The sequence below is a fragment of the Haemaphysalis longicornis genome, unplaced genomic scaffold (assembly GCF_048455015.1).
Source record: "Haemaphysalis longicornis isolate Haplotype H1 unplaced genomic scaffold, Haemaphysalis longicornis Haplotype H1 scaffold_1, whole genome shotgun sequence".
Classification (NCBI taxonomy): Eukaryota; Metazoa; Arthropoda; class Arachnida; order Ixodida; family Ixodidae; genus Haemaphysalis; species Haemaphysalis longicornis.
In genome coordinates, this window is record NW_027526203.1 from 43,005,080 (window position 1) to 43,029,230 (window position 24,151).

A 24,151-nucleotide genomic window follows, 5' to 3' on the forward strand; every position below is an offset into this window, starting at 1 on the left:
TGATCTTTAAGGTCAAATATGGCGCATTCTGTATTTATATATTCTCATACAAATTTAAAGTTGGCTTGGCAGGAATAGTTGTAATGGCTGACAGACCTAATCAAACCCCACCTAGCCCGTGCTCACATTACCAACGCAACGGCAGACGCTTTCTGTAATGCTGTGAAGAAGGAGTGGGAGCGCCTCCGGGGACACACCGATGTGGTGGCCGCTCATTACGAGTCTATGCCAGGTTGCATTCACGAAGTAATTTCCGTTGACGGTACTACACCGGACACTAATGTTGCATATCATCCAAAAAATACGCTATGCCTATTACTTTGTTTATTAATGTGGAAGTTATTGGCAGTATTTCGGTTTCTTTGTGCTGCAAGAGAAATCACCACCTGTACATTTTTATTTTTGCAGAGACAAATGCAATATTGCAAGTACCTGCTGTTTTGTTCGAGTGCCTCACCTAAATTATGGAAGCCGCCAACAGCTCATTTATTAGTGCGATTTATCATCTTTGGATGTTTGTTTCGCTGGTTCCGGCTAATGTGCGTTGATGGGTGCGGAGCACACACGAGTCGGAACACCTTTTGCTTTTCGTTGTTTCTAGGAAAGCCGGAAGGTCGCGTATTATGCCCGAAACGGGCGAACGAGTGCTGGTAAGGTTTATAAAATTTTTCTCATTGTTTTTTTTCGTCCTCTGACGAGCACTATTACATGGAAAATGGGGTTAAGGGTCATGGCAAAGGATCATGGCAAATGGAGCTCCCAGTAAAGAGACCAGAACTCTGAGGTCAGTCTAGGGGTAAGGTTGTTTGAGCGAAGAGAACGGGAAGGCTTATGTTGTTGAAAAAACAGAGCCGCGTTTCCCTTCGTCAGGGGTCTATAGGCTGTCGCCATGGCGGCAGAGGTATGTTGACGAGGGAGTGAGTGACGCCTCTTTTGTAATGTGTGCGCGTGGGGTGACTTCTTGGAATACGGGAACGGGCTATCAAAGAAAGGGTTCTCTGCGCGGAGCTTAATGTTAGGCGCACATTGCGTGGTTGGGGCCATATACGGAGCACCCGTGGTTTAATTACTGAGCGCTGCCAGTTTTTCAGTAAAGATTTGTTGCATTGTTGTTCGTTAGGAATCGTGTTTTTTTGAACACCTTAGAGTTTCCGCATGAAAGTAAGAGAGTTGGGTCAAGTGGCTGTTTGTGTACACAGCAACGATAGACTGTCTCTGCGGCCAATAAGCGGTCTAGTATCGGATAATTGTTAGGACCTTCTCACTCTGTTGTGACATGCCTTTGGGAGGCGGGACTTTGGTAATTGAAGTTTAGTGTTTGGCGTTTTGAAGGAAATAGGGGTACCCTCAGGGCGGAAAATTTGCCGTACCTCTGATTTTTTTATGCCAGTGATACTCGGCCGTTATCCTGCCGAACACCCCTTCTAGGCTTGCAAATCTGAGGGGGGACCCCACTATGAAACATGGTGATATGTGTAATATTGTCAGACAATTAACCCTTGTAGCCAAAGTCGTTCATACACATATTTCCGGGTCCGCTTTTTGTGTGCGGCTTTCTTGCATAACTGATACGTTGGGCAAAAAAGCCAGCTTTAAACTTTTTGCGGTGCGGGCACGTTGTTCCAACAAGTCCAGCGGCAAATCCACCTTTTTTAAGTTGGTAACAAGGTTTGTAAGAAAATAATTTAGTAGTGTGGCGGAGGGTCCCACGGACACTCCGAAGGGCCCTCATTTTGCCTCCCCTTGTCTGCCACTCGCTCCTTTCTACTGATCTAGCTGGACGGCTCTGTCAGGACGAGCGACGCGCCCAGCTTACGTAATCTAGGGGCCAATAATCGTGGGTTATAGCCATTCCGTTGTTGTTGTGTGTTCCTGGCTGTTCTCCACCCCTATGCCAGACGGCAATCCGTGGTGCAGTTCAGCTGAGCTAGCGTGGCGGCTTAGCCGCGATTTGCCAGCTAGGTCGCAGGGAGACCCTGAACCTCGCAACCGTCCGTTTTGTTTCTCCCGTGGCACCTCGAGCATCGCTCATATGACCGAGAGCAGGTGCTCAACCAAAGATGACGGGCACATCCACAAAGTATGCGGCCATAGGTTTGGTAGGGTCAGTACCCGTTTATGTGCATATCTCAGAACCGGGCGTCCTCACACGTCACACGCACAATCCAGGACGCCCACTTGAGCATTTTTGGCGAGCTTAATGCCTTGTATACGTGCGGCAGCCCTTCAATGTTAAAAATTCATTGATCCTAGATTTATAATGTCTGTGCTATAGTTTTGTAGATAATATTGACAAACTAGGTAGGATACAGCCCCCCCCCTGAAGAAATTGCAGTCACAGGTATGCCACAGGAAACAATTGCGGAAAGACCACGCCTACTTTTATCTTTCGCTTTTGTTTTGTAGTGCGAGCTACACTGGCCGAGGCTGAGCAGTTTCGCGTGGCTCTGGAGAGCCGTGCTGCGCATGCGCGAACAACAGTGACGTCATACGGCGCAAAGAACGTTGGTCTCTGCCCGGCGTCTCTCCCACACCCCACGCACCTAACGTCTTCGCCGACCTCGGTTCCGCACGGGGCGGCCCGGCCCACTGGATGATCATGCGAGGGGTGGCCGGGTGGCGTAATTCCAAAGGCTTCGCTGCACAGAGTACCCACGTGACATGTCTGTTCGAGCGATGGAGCAAATTAATTTCACGTTGTCATTGGCTGCGCCCCAAACCTAAAGCGACCTAAAACGTACCAAATCACCATTATCTACAAAAAAAACACGTAGATTTGAGTTAAAAGAATAAAATGTAGAAAAAAAATTAGGTAATGAAAAAAAAAACTAGCAACTATACGCCTCGAGCGCGGCCTGTAGGGGCGCCACTGAAATCCCCCTAGCGGCCCGTTTCGAAAGCAGCCGCGGGAGTCGCCTGCCCGCTCCCCTTTGTCACCATTGCTTTCGGGGCCCGTTCACGACTGAGATTTACCCTTTGTAGGCGTTGGAAATACATATTTATGTGGAGCAGTCACTCTGTTGGCAAATGTGGTGTGTTTACGAGAGTGTAAATGCGTGTGACGCGATCTTAGTCTGGTACGTACATTCGGTCTGTACAAGCGCCAAATGTGCGTCACAGGTCGGCGTCGCGAAACCAGGATATGCATATGGAGATGATCGTGATTCCACTGCCCTGAAATTTACTAACAGTGTCTCCGTAAGTATAATATCCCCAGATGGTCATGCCATGGCAATACACCACGATGTAAATCAGTCTTGTGCGCTTATATAACCTAGTGGAGCGCTCATACCTGACAGAACGCCAGTTATGCTTGCCAATATCATACCTCAGATATTGATCACTACCCTGGACATACATTTCACGAACATTCTACGAATTCAGTACGATGGATAATCCCAAATTATACCCGGGATCAGCGCACGACAAAAAAAAAATAATGCTGGGGCGTCTTGTCGTGAGCTGAGCGCCCGCAAACATTCATATATGTTACATATATCCTCCGCGAGCAGGCCGGAGAAGGGCTTCTACAGTAATGCCCGTTCGCGACTAAACGTTTCTTCGAAGCATAGTCGTATGACGCATGTAGCGTGCAGAATCTAGCGCAAACGGAAATCAGAAGGCCTTATCGGATATCCTACTCTTGTAAGGAAACCTTGTATCAGTTTTGAACTTGTATACCTCAAAAAATGCGTTCGCCGAGGGAACAGCTGTTAGTTGAAGTCTAAAAACTAAAGTGACGTGAACGAGTATCTTCTGTGTGTGAATACTAAAATGTTCTTTCCTTGATTTCGCTCCGCAATCGTACACAACGGTACGTAAGCGTCCCCCTCCCCTCCCCCATCCCCATGTCTCGCGAAATAGCAGTGCATTTCGCACACTAGTTGGTCTCGTACGTCCTACACGGCTTACGTTTATAAGAACGTCTTTAGCATTTCAGAAGCTGCACTGGGTTTTTTTTTTCATTTCTGTACGAGCTATTTTGTTTCTTCCGGACTTGCGAACCATTAATTTTTCAGTGGTTGATTTCACTTTTCTTGGTTCTTGCTATAAGGCATGAGTGCACATCTTTCACGACGCAGAGCCTTGGAATATACTTATCATTTTCACGTGGCTTATATTCTTATAAAAGGCACAAGTTATAATCAGGTATTGGGTAATCGCATCCCCGAAATATATTTTAGGGGCGAAGCTTCTAAAGCCATGGGTCTGTCCATCCCTTGTGCCTCGTGGTACGTGACCGCCACATGCTTTCGGAGATGTCGCAAAGTGGGCCGCGTTGCACGCGCAAGAACCGGCTGCAACCGGCAGCGCTAACTCGGCACCGGGAGCGCGAGCTTGTCTGTGTTCGCCAACGGACGCGCGAGCGCCCGTGCACTGCGAGGGGGAGATCACGCAAGAGATCACGCCACGAACGCAGGCAGTCGTTCTCGGAGATCGAACGAGACGCAAGGACCTTTGCTCGTTTCCTCTCGTCTTGTTCGGGCACAAGTTCGCCCTAAATAAAGTTCTTTCTTTACCGTTGTGACAAATTGTGGTGGAGGTGCGGGGTAGTCCTCGATGGCGCGGGGTCTTTCACCAGGTCTGGGCCTGGGAGCATTGACTCCGAAAATAAAAGTTGATTTGTACAATGTACGCACACAGTCCTACGTCTTTGTTAATGATGTAATGGGCGAACTTTCACGGGAGAGTACGGTTACCGATGATCTCCCCCTCTCGAGCTTCGCCCCACTTATCATCATTCATTCCGTGGATATGGCGTGATTTTTTTCGACGACGCATATATTCGTAATAAGGCCGCATTCGTTGTCCACGCTACAAAACAAAACACACCTCTCACTGTGCCAGTATCAGGTTTAAACGAGGCGACAATAAAATTCACTTGTGCCGGACGTATTCGGAGGTGACAGTGGTGGTATGCTGCTGCCGTCGCCGACGCCCGTAACAGCGGCCCAGAAGGACGCAGAGCCGCGTTCCCGGATAGCTACTGTTATTGTTTGAACACCCTACCAAGACGCAGCGGCTTTTGAAGTGACCCAAACGTACTGTTTACTTACAGCCGTCACCATAACAAATTTTTTAGCGCTTGGAAGGGCAAAAAGAAGCGAAAGAGAACCAAAATACTGCATGAGCCCCTATGGGCCGCACAGTGCTAATCCCGTCAACTCCGCGGAGAAGTTGCGGCAGGCGGCGCAGCGATCGCAAAGCTCGAGGCGTATACCTACAAGGGCTCGAACACCAGCTGGCAGCGTCAATACTCAGTGTTCTACACCGAGGCCACAGAGCCTGAACAATCCGCTCGTTAGCAGGCGCTCAAAAGGATAGCGCGCGCAGTGACATCACGAATGTCACCTGGGTGCTTTGCGCAGCGAAGCGTTTGAAAACACGCTGCCAGGTGTGCAACTGATGGCTCGTGCGTCACAGCAACAGCGGCGTGCGCCTGTGGAACCATCTTGGCTCTGGGGCGATTGGTGACGCTGCACCGGAGCCGCTTAATAAAAATACATGCGTCACAGATAGCGTATGTTAAATCTTCCGCTGGGTATAAGCCGTTCATCATAATCATCATGAAAGCACCCCTGTCATTAAAACTGTCATGCAAACTGAGGCCTGCCATGGCCCCGGTCTGCCTTGCGTCGTTCTTCCGCTATATTTTTTGGTGCCGTTAAATCCGGCAGGACGACGACACGCGACGAGATACCACTGACGCCCCCTCCGGCTTGAGGTTCCTAGAACCCCGTGTTTTTTACTGTTTCCGCTGATCAGCCCCGCCCTCAGCCGGAGGTCGGCATGGCTGGCTCAGAGCGTCCAGTGACAACCGACAGTAAGTGTCGAATGGATAAGCTGCGCCGGCAGCAACGCATCCTTCGCGTCGCTACTGCGAGACTGCTCAAGGCAGGGAATGAGCTTCTGGAAGCACCCTCTCTATCTTCGCATGATTTGCAAGAGGCCATTGACCTTGCAAGCAAATATGCCGCAATGTACGAGATCGAAACGAGAATCATAGAACTGATTGAACGTGACAAACTGAACTCGGACTACTTCGACGCGTTGGCAGGCCGAAGAGAGATATGCCGTACCCTCATGTGGCTGCGCGATACTTAGAACGTCTCAAAGTCGCCCGGCATGACAGGCACTACCAACGGCACATCAGGCACGCCAATTTGCCCTCGCCCATTGACTTCTGTGTTCAACGGCTGTCGGCCGGCAACGCATCGAAGCGACCCCTCTGAAGTGCGCTCACCTATCGACCTGCAAGGTTACCTTGCCGACATTCCAGGTCCCCGCATTTAGAGTTGAGCCGCGTCAACAGCAGAGGCTTGGGAGCATTTTCGGGAGGACTACGCGCGAGCACAGGGAGTTTTCCGAGATGGAGCTGACAGATACCCGGTCGTCCACGTCTATCACTCCGAGAAAACGAAGGGAGAGTGCACACCGCGTCGTGCACATGACGACGTATGGAACATCGACTCGGGATAGTGTGACGCCAGCAGGTCCGTCAGAGTACAACTGCTCCAGGATGGTGATGCAGGGATCCGTTTCGTTTAACGCGACGCGCGACGCTAGGAAGCGCCTCTTTCCCACACCAGGCAAAGAGAAGACGATGAAAACCAATTTAAAGAAACAAATTGTCGGTTCAGCCCAGGCTTCAACATGCAAGGCCGAAGACGAGGCTGAACGAAACGTCTGCAAGCGGGAGCCGGCTACGAGGGAGCATCGAATATCCCAACCGAAGAAGGGGGTGCAGACCCCAAGGCTACGCCTGCGGCAGACAAGGAGGACTTCGAGGCTGCCATTCAAACAGACAACCAAAGCACAGGAGATTTCAAGAAAGTGAAAGAGAAGGCAGAGCCACCACCGTATGAAATCGAGTGTATCTTCCTTTCAGACAAAGTGGAGAGCAAACGCTTATTGAAAGTAATGGAAAGCCGACGAATTCGAACCAACGAAAGATTTCTACAGGTTGTACCCCGGCACGAATCTGAGGTGTTCCATCTCAGCGATGTTGGGAAAGCCGAGGAACCCTGGCGCGTCACGTCTGCCCATTCGAGGAGGCAGCAAGGCCCGGTGGATAATCATCCGAACCATACATTGAGCTGACAAGAAGCAGGAGAACGACCTCGTCAGGAGAGGAAAAAACAAACGGAAGGCAAGCACAAAGCCGGCATGACGACACCACTAGACTTCCTGTGGAACAGCTACCATTTCACCAAATTATTAGGAGTTGCAAGACATCTACTTCCCAACAATAACTGCACGGCTTAAGGACTGCAACCTTCTGAGGCACTGGACCCACAATCTGGTTGTCGTCCGCATTACATTGGCGGCCCTTGGCTGTCGTGAGATCTCCACGACGGCGCAAGCACCGCTGTAGACGAAAGAGGTAATAGCATTCCCAGACCGCGTCGCAAATATTGACATTATGGACAATAAAAGAAAATGTTAGGATTACAGATTTATTGTGCACCCATCGAGTATCTCGGGTGCGGGAGGATGTTAAATCTCCCACTGGGTATGCGCCATTCATCATATTCATCATGAAACACCCCTGTCATTATATCTGTCATCCCCGTTAAGGGCACCCATGGCCCCGGTCTGCCTTGCCTTGTTCTTTCGTAATAGCTTATACCGTGTGTATGTCATTGAAGCAGCAGTAAACATGATAATCAAGCTAATCCTACACAACCAGGAAAGCTAAGAATAACCAGCTGAACCTTAGCTCACGCTAAGTATACCCTGGCATAGCCGAGCTCAGCCACTGCTAATTTGTTTCGTTATGTTCGCTGGGGTATTTTGAGTTACCTCTGCTCGTTCAGCTTTTCAAAACACTTTTGGGAGTTGAACGCACCGAAAATACCCCTGAGCTATGAAGCGCGCCGTAGTAGGGGATCCAGATTTATTCTGACAATCCGGGAATGTGACTGTGCACTGAAACCTCGAAACAGGGATGTTTTCGCTTTTCATATCCATCTGAAAGGCAGCCACCACCGGGATCGCATCGACGTATTTGGGCTCATTAGCACGACCACTTAGCCACTGAGCCACTGTGATGAGGGCTTGATCCCAGTTGCTATCCTTCTCTTATTTGAATCAAATCACTGCCAGCATGAAAGGTCTCCGTTTTTACTAATATGTTATTGCACTTTGCAGGGCGTGTGTTCCCACACGTGGTACATTTCCGCAGATTACCAGTTGTTCGTCGTAGCTCTCTTGGTTCACCAGCTACGACTCAGGTAACGTGTTCCCCTTGGCATCATTCATTATGAATGCGCAATTGGAAAGGTTGCGTGTCGTGGTGCAAACACTGGAAGGTTTAAGCTTCGCTGAAATTTTGCTGGAGGTTTAGGTTGCTCCCCCACTGAAGAATTAGACTTTAAAACTGCTGGTTTTATATACCAGTTTACTAAAACCTAAATTGACATAAATAGGGCACCGCCACGTAGGCAACCTGCAAGAAATAAGCAGGTTGTGGTGTGGGTTTATGACCCAAGGCACTATTCGTCAAGAAACCTGAAGTTGTACTATCTTTGACAAAACCTACAAAAATCCTAACAGCAGTGGGGCGGCAAGGACGATACAAAAAAGAAAAAAAAGGAAAAAGCGCCACGCCCTCACTTCCAAACTATTTTCATTTCTGAAAATGGAGGGTTTTGTGCGTGACGTTATCCCAAGTGGCTTACAATGTGAATTGCAAAAAGGACACAGGGGTCGCAGCGCGATGAACTTAAAATGCTGATTTGGAAAATACTTTTAAAAATATTCTGAAGTGCAATGAGCTCACATTTGCCAGTATACTTGGTGTTTCCCAGTTTATCAACCGAAATAAATTTTTTGCCACACCAGAAGGTAACCTCAGTACATTTAAAGCCTGCTGCCAGAATTGGGCGCGCTCGCCATTCTGTAGCCAAAATTTGATTGGGATGCTAGCAGACGGTATTGTTCGAATAGGCGATTGAATTTACCATGAGCATTTTTCTCCTTCGAAGTGTAGGCCAGAAACATTAATTAGAGGCCATGAAAACACACAACGAAAAACTTCCTTTTTACCTTTTCGAGGTTTCAGGGTGGGTGTCTTAAGCAGTAGACTTGCTCACTGGCGTGACCTTAGGGAGAGAGATTGGGGTAAGGTCAACAACGCAGTTGATCTTGTGTTTTATATGGCACCATAGGATGCAGTGGGAGTGGCCATCAGTGTATAACGTGGTTACGGCGAAACAATTTCCTGACAGGCTCCCATATTTCTGCTTAGTGATTGCGGCCTAAGCTGCCTAGAGACCTCTGCGATAAGATAGACCACAGTTGATGGTCCAGGCTCAAAGCTATCAGCGTTTTGTTTTTACATTTTCTGTTTGCGCACTTCACTACCCTCAGGAGGCGAGCCATTGTGGCAGTCCTGGCGGTACTGTCCGTTGCTGGCTGTTCCTTTGTGGCTTGGCAGATGTACAGTACTCGACACGCGCCCTTCGCTGTCTTCATAACAGATACATTCCAGTAAGTCACCTCGATTGATTGATTGATTGGTTGATTGATTGATTGATTGATTGATTGATTGATTGATTGATTGATTGATTGATTGATTGTAACGCGCCGACGCAACGCAGGCGATGAGGCGCGCCGTAGTGGAGTGCTCCGGATTAATTTTGACCACCTGGGGATCTTTAACGTGCGCCGAAAGGTCGTACACACGGGCGTTCTTGCTTTTCGCCGCCATCAGAAAAGCGGCCGCCGCGGCCGGGAATCGAACCCGCGACGTCATGCTCAGCAGCGCAACGCCCTGGCCACTGAGCCACCGCGGCGGGTAGTAAGTCATGTCAATGCCACGGTGCTCCTCAAGGTAATTGATGAATGTGCCATCAGCCGCTAACGAATAGAACCTGCCTTCGTCATTGGCCAATATCCCTCTGAGTAAGTATGTCACCATTCATAATGTCACTATTTGGAACTCCTTAGTTAGATGATACGAACCTTTATTATCGTGGCTTAATAGAACCACCATAAGACACACAAGATGTAGGAAGCGTTGCCACGGGAAGCCATAAAGTTTTTGCATTCAGAGCACGTAATCAGACTTAACTGAACCTTGAAAGTAGCCTACAGTGAGGTGTGGGATAGACTTCATATTAAGACACTTGCCGGTGCCGCGCATTGCTGGGTTGGGTTTCTGTTCATCCAACGGGTTTGTCATGCGTGTGCAATGTCGGAGTCATTCACTGCTCCAAACGCCGAGTTTCTCGCCTGATAGTGCTCATATTTTACGCAATAAAGATCAGAAGAAGAAAGTGCATTAAGATCCAGTAGCCACTGTCCCCAAACAACCACTGCATATTATGGCACTGTGTGCAATATTACATACTACAGTCGATATATTGGCCATTTCAGAGTAACGTGGACTTTCTTTTGGTAAGGAGCAGTTTCCGAAGAGATACTGGGGGAATCCGTTCATTGCCACCCTGCAAAATTTCAAACATGCCAACACAGCAGACGTCAACCAAATAAAAGAAAAACGCCCATCTCCCCTCGCGGGAACCCTGGTGTGATGCGACGCTGAGGGGGGTTCAAGCGCACCGGAGAGCAACCGTCGACCGAAAGGCCGCCGGAGAGCGGCACACCGGTTATATGCGCAGCGCTCCCGAAGGAGAAGAGACCGCGGAAGAGAGAGTACTGCACATGCGCCGGCACCAGTGCGTGTGCCGCGGCTATGACGCAACACAATCCAACACAATCAGCTTTAATCCAATCCAATCCAAATCCAATCCAATCCAATCCAATCCAAGCCAAGCCAAGCCAAGCCAAGCCAATCCAATCGAATCGAATCAAATGCCCCTCGCGAGAGAGTGTTCGCTATCGGAGAGGAGAGGGGGTGAGCGGCGGAGAGCGCAGCTGGCGCGGCGAGGAGAATGGGGGAGGGGTGGACGCCGACAACGCCGACAATGCCGGATGGATGCAAAGACAAGGCGAGTGAATGAGATGCGTCGCCTCTAATAAGGATGATCCTCAAAGAAGACGGCGTTTAGACGCGTTTCTCTTTTGACGAAATGTGTAGAAGCTGACTTAAAAATAACAGCGTGAACTTCACAATCCCCACTTTAGCCCGATGAATTGACTACACGATGATGCAGGTAATTTCAGGCCCCTTCCCCATGCATTAAAAACTACTTGCTCCATGAAAATTCCGCCCGTAGTCTGAAACGGCGCCTCCCAGTAACAGAATTCCAGGTTCCACCCCCTGAATGCGGATGACCAGCACAACTGTGAATTCATGCCACTTTGGGACGATCGCAATGCATTTGTGGCAGCTATGGCATACCGTGCACACTCACAACTGCAGACACATTCTTGGATATTGTCAAATAATGCGCGTATTGTGTTTGGTGGAGGGAGCGTTCCTTCCCCCGTCCTGGAAGGGTTCATCCTCCTGCCGCTTGAAATGACACGTGCGCGATCAGCTTCTGCTTCACCCATTCGAAAAGCTTCCCTCCGTCTTATATGCGTTGCGTCGCTGCTCGTTCAGGAAGCCATTTATCGAAAGAGTTGATGACGATAATGGGCTTCGCTTCCCGTCTGTTTTCTCGCTTGGCCTACAACATCTGCTCTGTACTGGCCAGAACGGCCGCCTTTCACCCAGCCACAATTAAAACATATGATATGGAACATCTCGAGCTTCAACAACTGTGGAGCCCTGGAAGGGACGACATCTAAAAATTTATCAAAATGAAAGGGTGTACAGTTCCGACCATGAATTATAACCGAAACGCAAAGTGGGTACGAAACCAGGGTGACCTGCAGAGCCACTGAGTGATGCTTTGCTTGAGGCCGCCGGGGGTGGTTCAGCGTGCGGGCAATGTTGGTAGCAGGCATGGCCGGGATTACTAAAACTTCTAGTGGAAGAGCATGCGCTTCGTTTTAAACTGCAAGATGAAGCGAAAGCTACGGGCTGCAGCAATGCATCGTACCCAAAGGCCTTTCGAGCAGAGCTACAAGGAGTTGGCTAAAACATGACAATTGCCGCGCATTCCAAGCATGCTTACAGCCTGCGTGACTTATCTTTCAGATCTTCTTTCCAAGGAGGCAATAATAGCACCTTCATGACTTTTCATTGTGAGGGGTACGAAAAAACATATCCATAAAGCAGCGTACTGCAGCAGTTAAAAAGGGACATGTGGTTTCAACTAGCCACAAACCTTCAATTTCGTTGCTCACAAATTTATGCAGGTCCTTTGGTGTAGATCTTTGGGTGTCCCTATTTTCATCCTCATTTCTTTGGAATTGCTTTTTTAGGGCAATTCCCCTTCACGGGTTTACAGCGGTTGTTAAACAATCATCAGCAGTGCCCAAGAACAAGAAGTAAACATAGGCAAACACGCTAAGCACTTCGTACGTACGTAGCACGGATCATACACGACAACGTCGTTAGGAGCTTAACATGAGCAGCTAACTCAACAACCGTGTTTTTTTCGGTCGACGAACACAAAAATAAATTGACTACAGTACATACAGAGTAAAGAGGTTTCCCTAAATAACGCGAAATAATGTGACAGAAAAAGACAGGCTCTCACGCACTCCTGACGTGCCCAACCTAGCCACGTCATTCCTACCGGCGGAGCCATGAGTAACGGCCGCGATACAGACCGTTATGGTACATTCTAGGGCCCGTATTTTGCTGCGCTTAACTACTGTAACGCATGTCTATGACCTGATTCCTCGGCACCGCAGCCCAAGGCGCAGCAGTCGTAAGTGCGTCCCGTCGGTTGGCGGCTGCAGCCGCCTAAAACGCGGCCCACATGGAAGAAATTTCGACCTCAAACACTTCTCAGTGGCGGGAGCCACTGGGACGTCCCGTGGGCCTTTCGCCCTCCTTGACCTCACACATCATACTTTATTCAACCATGGAAAGCGTTACTCCACGTGCCTACCAGGGCTAGATTTCCATTTTTCTCTCGGATCGTTGTGTGCCGTCTCAAGTCAGGTCACCTCGGGCCGGTTGTCCATCACTCGAGGCTCGCGGAAGGAATGTGGCACTAGCCAGCTGTTAATGTGAAAAATCAAGGCGGGTAAGCCTAGGAAATTGAGTCAATACGTGCTTGGGGGCCTTTAAGGGGTAATGAGACGTGTCCATGTCTTTTCTATGACTACCTAACGTAATAAGGGAACCCCCTATCATCTTTTCTATACGTACGCTGTGCCTGGTTTAAGCTTCAAACTGGTGTAGTGAACGCTTTGTTAGCGTCTCCGTGTCATCCTATGGTTTTCGCCTTATGAATCTTTGAATTAAATGGGAATTCTCAAAATTTAAATCCACAGGCATGGCTTGAATAATTTTGTACAATGACCGGTTAGGAACATATATTTTTGTTTATGGAGGCTTTGTATCAGCTGGAATTGCATAATGAGCGAATACATGGACCAATAAAGTACTGCAACTCAACAATGTGAAACATCCTTAGGATGCAGCTATGGTATACGCTGCACAATGAAGGTGCGAAAATAGAGCCTAATACTTAACTGGGTGGATGACAAAAAGGTGTCAATATGAAAACATACACCTTTTATATATCAGCAAAGTATAGCTGCAATGTTATTTCTGGAGAAAGCGTTACATCTCTATTTTGTTGAACGCATTGTGACGGACAGATAGCCGCGAGGTGCAAAAAATAGCAGCGCGAGCCGTGGAGCGCGTGACGGCAAGGGTAAGCTGCAGTGCCAGGGGAGAGTTGGTTTGTGATAAAGATTGACCGAGTGCCTGCCGAGAGGGTGGGCCACGCCGCACGTGCAGTACGTAACGCTTTGATAGTTGAAGGTACAGACGAGAGTGAACAGGAGGCTCCTTGGGAGGGGGCTGTTTAGGGGGCAGGTAAAACGGGGTCGGGTACAGTTGCAAAGCTTAGCGGAAAGTTCAAACGCCGACAGATCGTACGCCCGTGGCGGCAGCTGCCATCATACCTTGGCAGGCTTACTCAGGAGTGCACTTACACCCCCCTCACCACTCATGAGTGAGTGGTTACTGAGCCTGGCCATCTTTGTGGACTGGCGAATGTGAGTGCCAGTCGTGACAGCGAATGGTGAGGATAAGTGAATGCGAGTGGCGATGACCAGTGGTAAGCGTGAGCACGAGTGAGTGCGAGTGGTGACGGCCAGTGATTAGCATGAGCGCACGTGAGTGCGAGTGGTCACTGCGAACGGTGAACGTGAACGCGAGTGTGCGCGAGTCGTGGAGGCCACGTAGTCAGCGTGAGGGCAAGTGAGTGCGAGTGGTGAGGACGACTGGTAAGCGTGTGTGTGAGTGAGCGCGCAAGGAAAAAATTACGCCCATCTTCCCGCGAGGGAACCCTGATGTGATGCGACGCATCAGGGGGGAGCGTTTGGACTGACGCTGATATTGGATTGCGTCAGTCCACTCGCTGAAGGGACTGTCGCTTCCATCACGTCTTCATCGGAAGATGTTGCACGGAGGTATCGTCAAGCAAAGTCAAGTCAAGTGCGAGAGCGAGCGCTGGACTGATCCGGTGCCATGCGCTCCCCCTCTTATATTCCCGCTTTTGAAAGGAGAGGAGCCGGGGGGGGGGGAGAGTCCCGCGCATGTGCACACATGCGCGCACCCAGAGCAGCGAAGCGCACACGCGCAGCTGTTGTTATGATAATGAGACAGAGTGAGAGTGCGCACACATGCGCGCACCCAGAGCAGCGAAGCGCACACGCGCAACTGTTGTTATGATAATGAGACGGAGTGAGAGTGTTGCGCACAGCTCTCGGAGAGAAGAACGGAGGAGAGTTGCACATGTGCAGTGAGCGTGCGGAGAACGCTGCGACGACGACGACGACGACAACGGAGGGACATACCCTAGAGCAAGAGATGCGTCGCATCTAAAAATATATTTTTCTCTTTGTGTATGAGCGAGTGGCATTCATTTTCGCCGTGGTATTGCTGCAATCTTCACAGGCGAGTCCCTGCACGAGGCACCGTGAGTATTTATGGTGCGGCATTGGCGACATCGCCGACCCTGGGTCCCCAAACATAAACATTAGCCTACCAGTCGAAGTGTTTGTAAGTAAAGCGTGGGTAATCACAAACGGTCGCCATCGGAGCATTGGTCAAGCTCCGGCGGATGGGCTCCCTGTCTGTTACCAGGCAGGAAACTCCGGGACCTCTCCCTGAATCAGGGTACAGCTAGCGAAGAAAGTGTCCCCGTCCCCTGATTCCTTTAAATGTCATATGGTAAATCGTAACCCCCCTGAAACATCGTCAGTTCCTGAAAACGGGTATTATTTACTCCACTCTCAAGAACCATCCTTTCCAAGCCTGAAAACTATTCTCATTTTTTGGGATTGAGCCAGGTGACTCAGCAAGACCTGTAGCCTAAATGTCCGTATTCCTGATACCAAAATGCTCGCCCATCATCATAGGCCAAAAGGGCCAAGCTAAAAACCTCAGCACAGAAAAAACCCTTGTCGAAGTCAGCATCGAAATAAAAGCTGTCAACCTCAGTGTTCAAACCCGCATCCTCGATCTGGGCATCGGGGTTACATTCCACCTGAGCCTGAACAGCTCCCAGGGTCTGATCTGTGAGCCAGACCTGCTGAGCGAAACTCATGCCGAGCCACTAGAAGGCCTAAAGGAGCAGGGCGTTACGGCAGTCAGGCGCATTACTATCGGAAGATACAATCAGGAAATACATGCGAAACACATAATCTTGACAATTAACTGATCTAGATTTTCAGTCCGTCCCTACATATCTAACCCGCGGCGCTGCTCAAAGTGCCAGCGGTTCGGGCACGGTACAAATTCTTGCGTGGAAGAACGACCCCAGCGAAATACGCCACACAGGACCATCCCACCGCCAAGTGTAGGTCCCTTATATTTACTTCTCCTAACTGCCGGGGACTTCACGCAGCATACTCCCAGATTTGCAAGAAATATCCACTTAAAGAGATAATCATAATGTCAAAGTTACCGAGAATATCTCCTTTCAGAGTGCCGTAAAAATTGTTCCCCCTTCGCTCTGAGAGGTACGCTGACACAGCTCACCGGAGGTGGAGCAGCCCCTGGTATCGGCATCGACGCAGTACCGTGTGGTGGACTCTGTCCTGCCTTTGCGCCCCCCCCCCCCCCCCAATGGGCTGCTCTTTGCAGCTCAACCTGGCGCTGTACCGCATGCAGAGCCTGCAGTGGTTGCGGTGGCCATGAGCACCGTTGGGAGCAACGCCGCTCTTTCCGTCGCCACTCTGTCAGACCCCAGTACACCTGATGACACTGATGTGATGGACACGGAGGGGCTCGCAGCAACTCCCTTGCTTTCTCCCCCCCCCCCTGCCCTGCCCGTGGCGCGATCGACGCCCGCGGCCATGGTAGCCAATCAGAAGGGCACCCAAAAGGGTGCTAGATTCAGGGGCCCCGCTCCGCCGGGCACCCCCGGACATCTGATGAAGAGATGGGCGTAGGACTGCTCCCGCATGTATCGCAGCGAAGGGAACTGGCTCCGGCGTTCAGGTCAATCGAGAAGGTAAAGATGATCCCTCCAAGATTTTAAGCCCCAAAAGACAATGAATAAGCATACATATTCCAGTTGCTCTAAACTAAATAATGGGCAAGAAAATATTCTTCAATGGAACTGCAGAGGCCTAAAATTCTTGATGATGTATATAAAATATGGCTTTTACATCTGCCAAGTGTAATATGTTAACAAGAAACAAATTTAAATTCTAAACACACAGATTTCTCGAATCGTTGCATGGTATTTGCGAATGACAGAGATGGCGGTGGTACACCTTCAGGTGGTGTGGCCATCATCGTCCGGAGATCCTTTGCATGTCATCCCCTCCATCTCATATTCCCCTCAATGTCATCATATTGTCGCTGAAGCAGCCGCAATTCACACAATTTTAAAGAAAGGGTAATAACTCTATGTTCCTTCTACATTCCTCCTATTCACGGGACATCGAGGACATGTTGGCGCCATTTGTTTCATTAGGGGGCCGAAATGTGCATAGCCCACTGTGGGGCTATTCCCGCACGGATTTGCCGGAATAGCCCCACAGTGTTGCTATAAAAAGCTCCTAACATCATCAGGAGCGTGCCTTTTTAGCTGTAATAGCCTGAAGTTGCAAATTTGGATGCTTATTATCGTGACGTCAGCACATCACGTAGTTTTTACTTGCCCTGAGCCGCCGCGATAAAAAAGGCGAGGCTCAGAAAATAAAGCGTTATGTATCACATCGATCTATTCCTGTTGTCGTACGGCCACCCTCCGACCCCGTCCAACAGCCTTTTAAAAATTACGCGGGCAACCACCAGCCGACGGAAATGTCGGGCCAAATGCCACAGTTGGACGACGGAAACGATGAGTGCACTTTGTTATTCGCCTTGAATCGTACGTCAAAGAACACGGCATTGTAGATGATGCTAAGAAAAGAGCGCTTCTTGTCTCGGCACTCGGCACAAAAACAATGGTGTGTTAAGTGGGTGTTGTGTGCCGATTAAGGTTAATCAGTTATCATACGCGAAACGATGAAGTTCTTGGAAGAATTTTTCGCACCGGAGCCGAACGAGGTAGCGGAGAGCTTCAAGTTTTTCAGTGGAATTGAAAAGGAGGGGGAAACTGCTCAAAGGTTCTTTTGGAACTTCGAAGGCTGGCCAACAGATGAAACTTCGGAGAATTGTTGAACCGCATGCTACGGCACAGAATAGTTTGCGCATTCTAAGCATCGAAACCCAAAGGGCCTTGCAGGCTCGGAGAACACAGTGCTCGCGGCAGAAGCAGCTGGACAAGACGTAAAACACATGATGGCAGTGTAAGTGAATGCCGAGCGGGAACTACTCAAGCTTACAAGTCAGCAGCGCCATAAACCTTCATGAAAAAGCACAAGGACAGGCAAGGAACGTCGAAAGCATGCGACCGATGCGGCAGCCGGGAGCACTCCGAAGCGAACTGCACGTTAAAGAATGCTGAATGTTTCCAGTGTGGAAGAAAAGGGCACCTTGCAGCGTTATGCCGTTCGACAGGTGAGCGGAAGCAAAAGGCGGTTGCCATTACGGGCTTCCCGGATTAAGAAGACGTAGAAGCGCTGTCTTCGCATCTGTCCTCCTGAACGGAGACCCCGCCGTTGTGGACAAGATCATCGGGCCAGTACGGCGCAAGCTCTGCTGGAGTGGCGTGGACCTTGTTATGTAAATAGACACCGGCTCACCGGTATGTGTGTTATGCTAGGACGCCTACAACAGGCTTCGGGCTTGCTCGTCACCGCTGGAGAAGTCTGATTTGAAGCTGTCATGCTACTTGGGACCACTGTGTGTCGCCGGTAAGCTGGCTTTTCCAGTTTCTAATGGTGACAAGACTGTTAATGCGCCATTGACAGTGCTTCGTCAGTCAGGGCCATGTTTATGCGGTCGATACCTCATACAAAGGCTAAGCAACTTGTCCGGCTCTGCCAGTCACAAGGGCGGTTCGAACATAGAGACCGTTCTTACAGACTACAGAGATGTGTTTGAGTCGGAATAAGGCATATTAAAAGTACCACCCGCACATCTGTAGGTGATGGTGGCCGTGGTAACGAACTTATTTAAGGCAAGCCCACTACCATACGCCAAGAAGGACAAGGTGGACGCCACATTGGACAGAATATTGGCATCCGCTGTGCTATCTCCAGTGGCGCCTCCTAATTGGGTAATGCCCATTGTGCCTGTTGGGAATGCATACGGGTGAATCCGGATTTGTGGGGATTACAAGTTAATCGCCAATGCAGTGCGCGAAACAGAACAATACCCACTTGTATTGAGACATGACCTGTTCACTGCTCTCAACAAGGGAGGCTTGTACAGCACATTTGACTTGAGCAATGCGTACAATCAGATACCATTAGAGGAAAAGTACTTGAAGCTGACTGTCATCAACACCCATCGGCGAATGTTTTGCTATAACCGCCTGCCGTTAGTAGTGTCGTCTGCTATCGCTATTTTTCAGAGCACCATGGAGACCATTCTGACGGGCATTCCAGGGGTACAAGTGTATCTAGAAGACAAGCTGGTTGCTGAAAGGAAGCTGGACGGGGGAAGCACTCTCAAGGCCGTACTCCAGCGGGGTCGTTACAATGCCGTGAAGCTTTTGAAAAACAAGTGCACCTTTCGGAGGCCTGAGGTTTCATACTTGGGTCACAGGGTCAGAGCGAAGGTCTACAACCCCTGGAGAAGAAAATGGAAGCTTTAATGAAGGCTCCAAGTCCCAAGAACGTAAGCGAATTGCGTTCCTACATTGGTCTTCTCACTTACTACAGCAAGGCTCTTCCCAAAATGGCTAGCCTGTCCGCTCCACTCTCCGACCTGCTAAGTAAGAATTCCCTCTGTGCATGGGCCCGAAACAGCAGGAAGCACGTGAAAAGTCGAAGCTTGCGCTGCAGCAAGCTAAGATCCTCACGCATTTTGATCGCACCAAGCTAATGCGCCTCTAGTGTGACGCCTCACCGCACGGCACAGGACGGTGCTCTCTTATCAGAATGCAAGCACCGAAAAGCCGATTGGGTTCCGCTCGGAACAAAATTATTCCCAACTCAACCGAGAGGCGTTGCCGGTGCTGCTTGGGGTTACGAACTTTCGGGACTACCTGCATGGGCGGTCTTTTATTTTGGCTACAGATCACAAGCCGTTGGGGGTTTGTTTTGAGGAGACCGCCCCACGCCACTCATGTCTGCAGCCCGGATCCAGCATTGGGCTTCAGTGCAACATCGGTGCAACCCATCAGTGCAACATCGAGTACAAGCCAGGGCCTGACAACCAAAACGCGGACGCCCTCAGTCGCCTTCCTTTGAACACTCCGGAGGAATACACCTAGGAGCTTCCAGAGTACGTGCATTCGTCGCAACAATTTCACACCACGCATGTTTCGTCACAGCTGCTCCGGCAGATGACTTCAAAGGAGGAGCTATTAATAAACTTCGAAATTTTATACTCAACTGCTGGACACGTGACCGGAAAGGATCACATCGCCACTTGCAACCGTATCTGTCAAGGAAGTTGGAGCTGACGGCGGTTCATGGTCTCATTTATTGGTACCATCAAGTCGTCGTGCCTGCTGCTGCACGTGAACAAATGTTGGAACTGCTCCACAAGACGCACCAGGGGGCCTCTGCAATAAAGGCGGTCGCCGCTCGCACGAGTGTATGGTGGCCCAGATTGGATGGTGACATCGAACAATTGTCAAATAGTTGTCCGACGTGCGTGCAGGGTAGGCCTATGGCACTGGCGAAGCCACCTGTTAACTGTCCGTTGAATCAGGATATCTAGTCACGGGCGCATGTTGATTTTGCAGGGCGACTGAATTACGTGATGATTTCGATTGTGGTGGAATCGCACACTAAGTGGATAGAGGCAGTAACCATGCCGCGCCACGGCCGAGGCTACTATCACGGCGCTGCACAAAATCTTCAGCCGGTTAGGTATACCCACAACGGAGGTAAGCGACAGTAGAACCCAGTGTACTACCGACGCATTGGCCAATTTTCTGGCTGGAAACAACGAAAAACATTTGCGTATGGCACCTTACGACCCGCAATCAAATGGTTTGGAAGAAAGGGCCGTTCGGATATGAAGGATGGCTTGAAGAAGTATTAGGCGGCATTCTACCTGCGCGTTTAGCGAGGCGTCTTTTAAAATATTAAAAAACACCGCCGCAGGAAAACGAACTCTCCCCGTCCAAGCGGCTCTTGGGATACCACATTCGGTAACGCCTGAACACCTGCCTTCGCCTGCCTGTGTCGTTTCCTTTCTGTACGTAGGAGGAAATCGAAAGTACGCCTGGCGCAGGTCTAGTGACGCGATTTCGGCGAAGGAGAACTCTGGCTTCCAGGAACTGTAAAAGGTACAATGGGCTCTCACGTGGTCACAATTCAGACGGATAAAGGTGAGCTGCAGCGACACTTGGATCACGTTCGCCCACGCCAGAGCCCAGCAAAAGTGATCAAGGCCTCTCCGAAACAAGCAGCGTCGGCGCAAGAATCCGCGTTGGTGCCATTTGAGGAAGAAGCGGCGCTGGCGCACCCCGTTACGGGTGAAGGCAATCTGGTCCCGCAACAACGACTATCTCGCTGTAACAAGAAACCAATAGATCGTTATTCACCTTAGGGGTGGAGGGTTGTTGTAGCCTGACATTGCAAACGTTGAAGCTTGTTATCGTCACGTCAGTGCATCGCGGTGTTTTTTTTTCCTTTCCTGAGCCACCGCTGTAAAAAGGCCAAGCTCACAAAACAAAGCCTTCAGTACCACGGCGATCTGCGTCCTGTTGTTAATGTCTGGCCACCCTCCGACCCCGCCGGAGCTTGCGGAATACCATTAACAAAAAACCGCCTACATATCCTAATTTTGGAAACAACACGTGTTCATACCTTGACTTGGCAATTGGCTCCGCAGTTCTCTTTCCATTACTTGAGCTGGACGTGGGCACTCACCCATATGGCAGTGACCACTTCCCAACCACATTAACATAAATAGGTAAATGACGGAACAGTTTGTCTTTCCATAGCAAGTGTAACGAAGCAAAAGCAAGCTGGAGTACAGTTACAGGTACATCTAAACTTCACCACACATTGATAACACACACGTAGACGAAGGAGCCCAACTCCTCACGGGAGACATCCACGACGCCACTAGAAAGTGCAACCAAAGGAGCCCCTGGTGCAACCAGGACTGCAGGTGCACGCGATAAATTCAAAACAAAGCCTGAGGTGTCCTTCGTCGGTAGACCCCCTCGTCTGATAACCTTCTGTGTCTTCAAACGGGCAAATGCACTCTAAAAGTGCGTGCACCGTCAGGCAAAAAGGGAGAGTTGGCGGGACTTCCTATATAAACTCGTACCCTGAGACACACAAACTGTGGACACGGATACGTAAACTTGAAGGCCAACACACACACAGCCTACCCCTGGTCAGCCCGACAAGGGACACACTCGTGACCAGGCCAACACATTTGCAAAACACTGCCAACACATGTCCAGCTCTGCACACTACACAAACACTTTCATGAAACAAAAAGCATCCAGTGAAAAAAAGTTCTTGCAAAATAATAAGTAAAACACCTTTTATAACTCTCCCTATTCATTTCATGAGCTAAAGATGGCAGACAAGATAGCAGACCAAGTGGCTAAAGGGGCAGACAACATTACTTCACTATGATGCAACACTTAAACGCAGATACACTTGAAACACTTCTACACCTATACACCAAATTATGCCTTTTGGGGAAGCTCCGGATGTCTTGGAGTTAGGCCATAGTAATGGCTTTCCTAAAAAAGGGGAAGGACCCTTCCGGTCCCACCAGCTATCGTCCCACTGCCCTGACCACCTGCCTGTGCAAGCTTCTCGAGAATATGATAAACTGAAGGCTCGTGTACTTTCTTGAGTACAGTGGTTTTCTCGAGAGCTTCCAGGCAGGCTTCAGGGCGAGGCCATCCACGAACAACCAGTGTCATTTGAATCGTATACAAAGCATAACTTCATGCATAAACAGTTTTACCTCACGGTGTTTTTCGACATCGAAAGAGTCTATGACACTACTTGCTCCTTCCGCTATTGACACGGTGTGGAGCAGAGCGATGAAGTTCTGCAGCCGACAAAAAGTTGAAGTAACTTTTACATACGGTATGTACAAGGCTAAGCAAACGTTACAGGGCTCGCGCAAAGGCGATAACACTTCTCCACGCGGTGCCTCCGAAACGTGCCGCTAAAGAATGCCGCTGAAAAATTCCGCTCAAGAAAAGCCGACGATATGTGACCTGGGCTGGTTTTTAAACCCCTGGAATTCCGTTGTGGCACCGAGAAGATTGTATCGCTCCAATCAGGACTCTCGCTGGCTGAAGTTTGAAATCCGACGAATGGTAGCGGAGCAATTGAGTCAGCCGAGCCCCATCGATGGGGAAAGGGCGGGCGACACCCACGCCGTATCCGGGACCTCGCCACCAGGCGAGTAGCGACATGCCCGTGTCCGGTCGTTGATGCAGAATTCGGCGGAGCCGCCGCGACGCAAGAATGAGGCGACTCTGTGGCACTGCATGTTTCAGCTGGTTTCAGCCTGTTCGCCGAGGGCGGTTCGGTCTGGTTTGGACGAGGCGTCAATCTACCCCGCTTTCGGCGCGTCGCCTCCTGCAACGCATTTGGGCAGGGCGCTCTGGCACAACAGCACCCCCACCGCCAGATAATGCGCCATGACTACGAGTTACCTCCACGTGGCTCGGATGCTGGGCGCGCTCGTTTGCCAGGCTCATCCAGGTTCACCTCCAGTGCTCCAGGAAAAGGGCGCCTCCACCCCGCTCCTTTACGAAGGGGTACCAGCTGCCCGGTCCGGATCACAGTTACATCGCCGTGCTGCCCAGGTGTCTCGACCAGCTTCGCGCGGCTCTTCCGGTCTAGTTTCTCAACACCGGTAGGTCATCGTTCTGCAGCTTGCAAAGAACCAACCGACAAAAGGCAACACCCAGTACAAGCAAGCGTCCTCTGTCCTCTCTCAGAACACCAGACTAGCTAGGTGTCTACCCCCAATTTGGACCCTCCATACCAAGAGGCCAATGCGGGACGCAAGACTCTTAAAAGAACTCACACTATGTGTCGAAGATAACACACAACATGAAATGATCATAACTGAGATTGATTACTTGAAATCACGCGGTAATCAAGTGAGGCAGCAAATGACGGCAATAATTTTGCTCCCATATACCCGCTAAGCTAAAAGCTTTTCACGAAGAGAGGAAAAGAAAGACACGGGCAGGACAAAAGTAGCCGCACTTAGAAGGCACGACTTAGTGCATCTTCGTTAGCGTTACCGGCTACATAGCACACAAACTTCTGCACTCCCAACGCAACGCAGCCACATTCCTTTTCGGATGTACTGTAAGCCTCTTCCCTGGAAGTTAGCATGCGGCTGACGTAGAAACTGGTCGTTCCCGTCCGCTCGCATCCTCTTGGCATAGTACAGCTCCCACGACACGATCGCATGCATGGAACTGAATAACGAACCTTTCGAAAAGTTGGCGGCCATTAGAACTGGCTCCTCGCTCAGGGCCCGTCTGAGCGTGTGAACGCGTCCCCCTCCTTGATGTCTCACTCCACCTCCACTGGCGCTGTCGTTCTAAGAGCGTCATTTAAATGACTAGCAAGTGTGGAGTAATCTCTCACA

At 50.1% G+C, this 24,151-nt stretch overlaps 1 protein-coding gene across 1 annotated transcript in view; it reads left to right on the forward strand.

Moving 5' to 3' along the window:
* LOC144166258 (nose resistant to fluoxetine protein 6-like) overlaps nt 1-24,151 on the forward strand; it is a 315,613-nt gene that overhangs the window by 205,040 nt on the left and 86,422 nt on the right. Inside the window, exons 10-11 of the mRNA XM_077695828.1 lie at nt 8,152-8,234; nt 9,373-9,492. Of these exons, the coding sequence (XP_077551954.1) occupies nt 8,152-8,234; nt 9,373-9,492 (203 nt within the window). The remainder of the gene's footprint in view (nt 1-8,151; nt 8,235-9,372; nt 9,493-24,151) is intronic.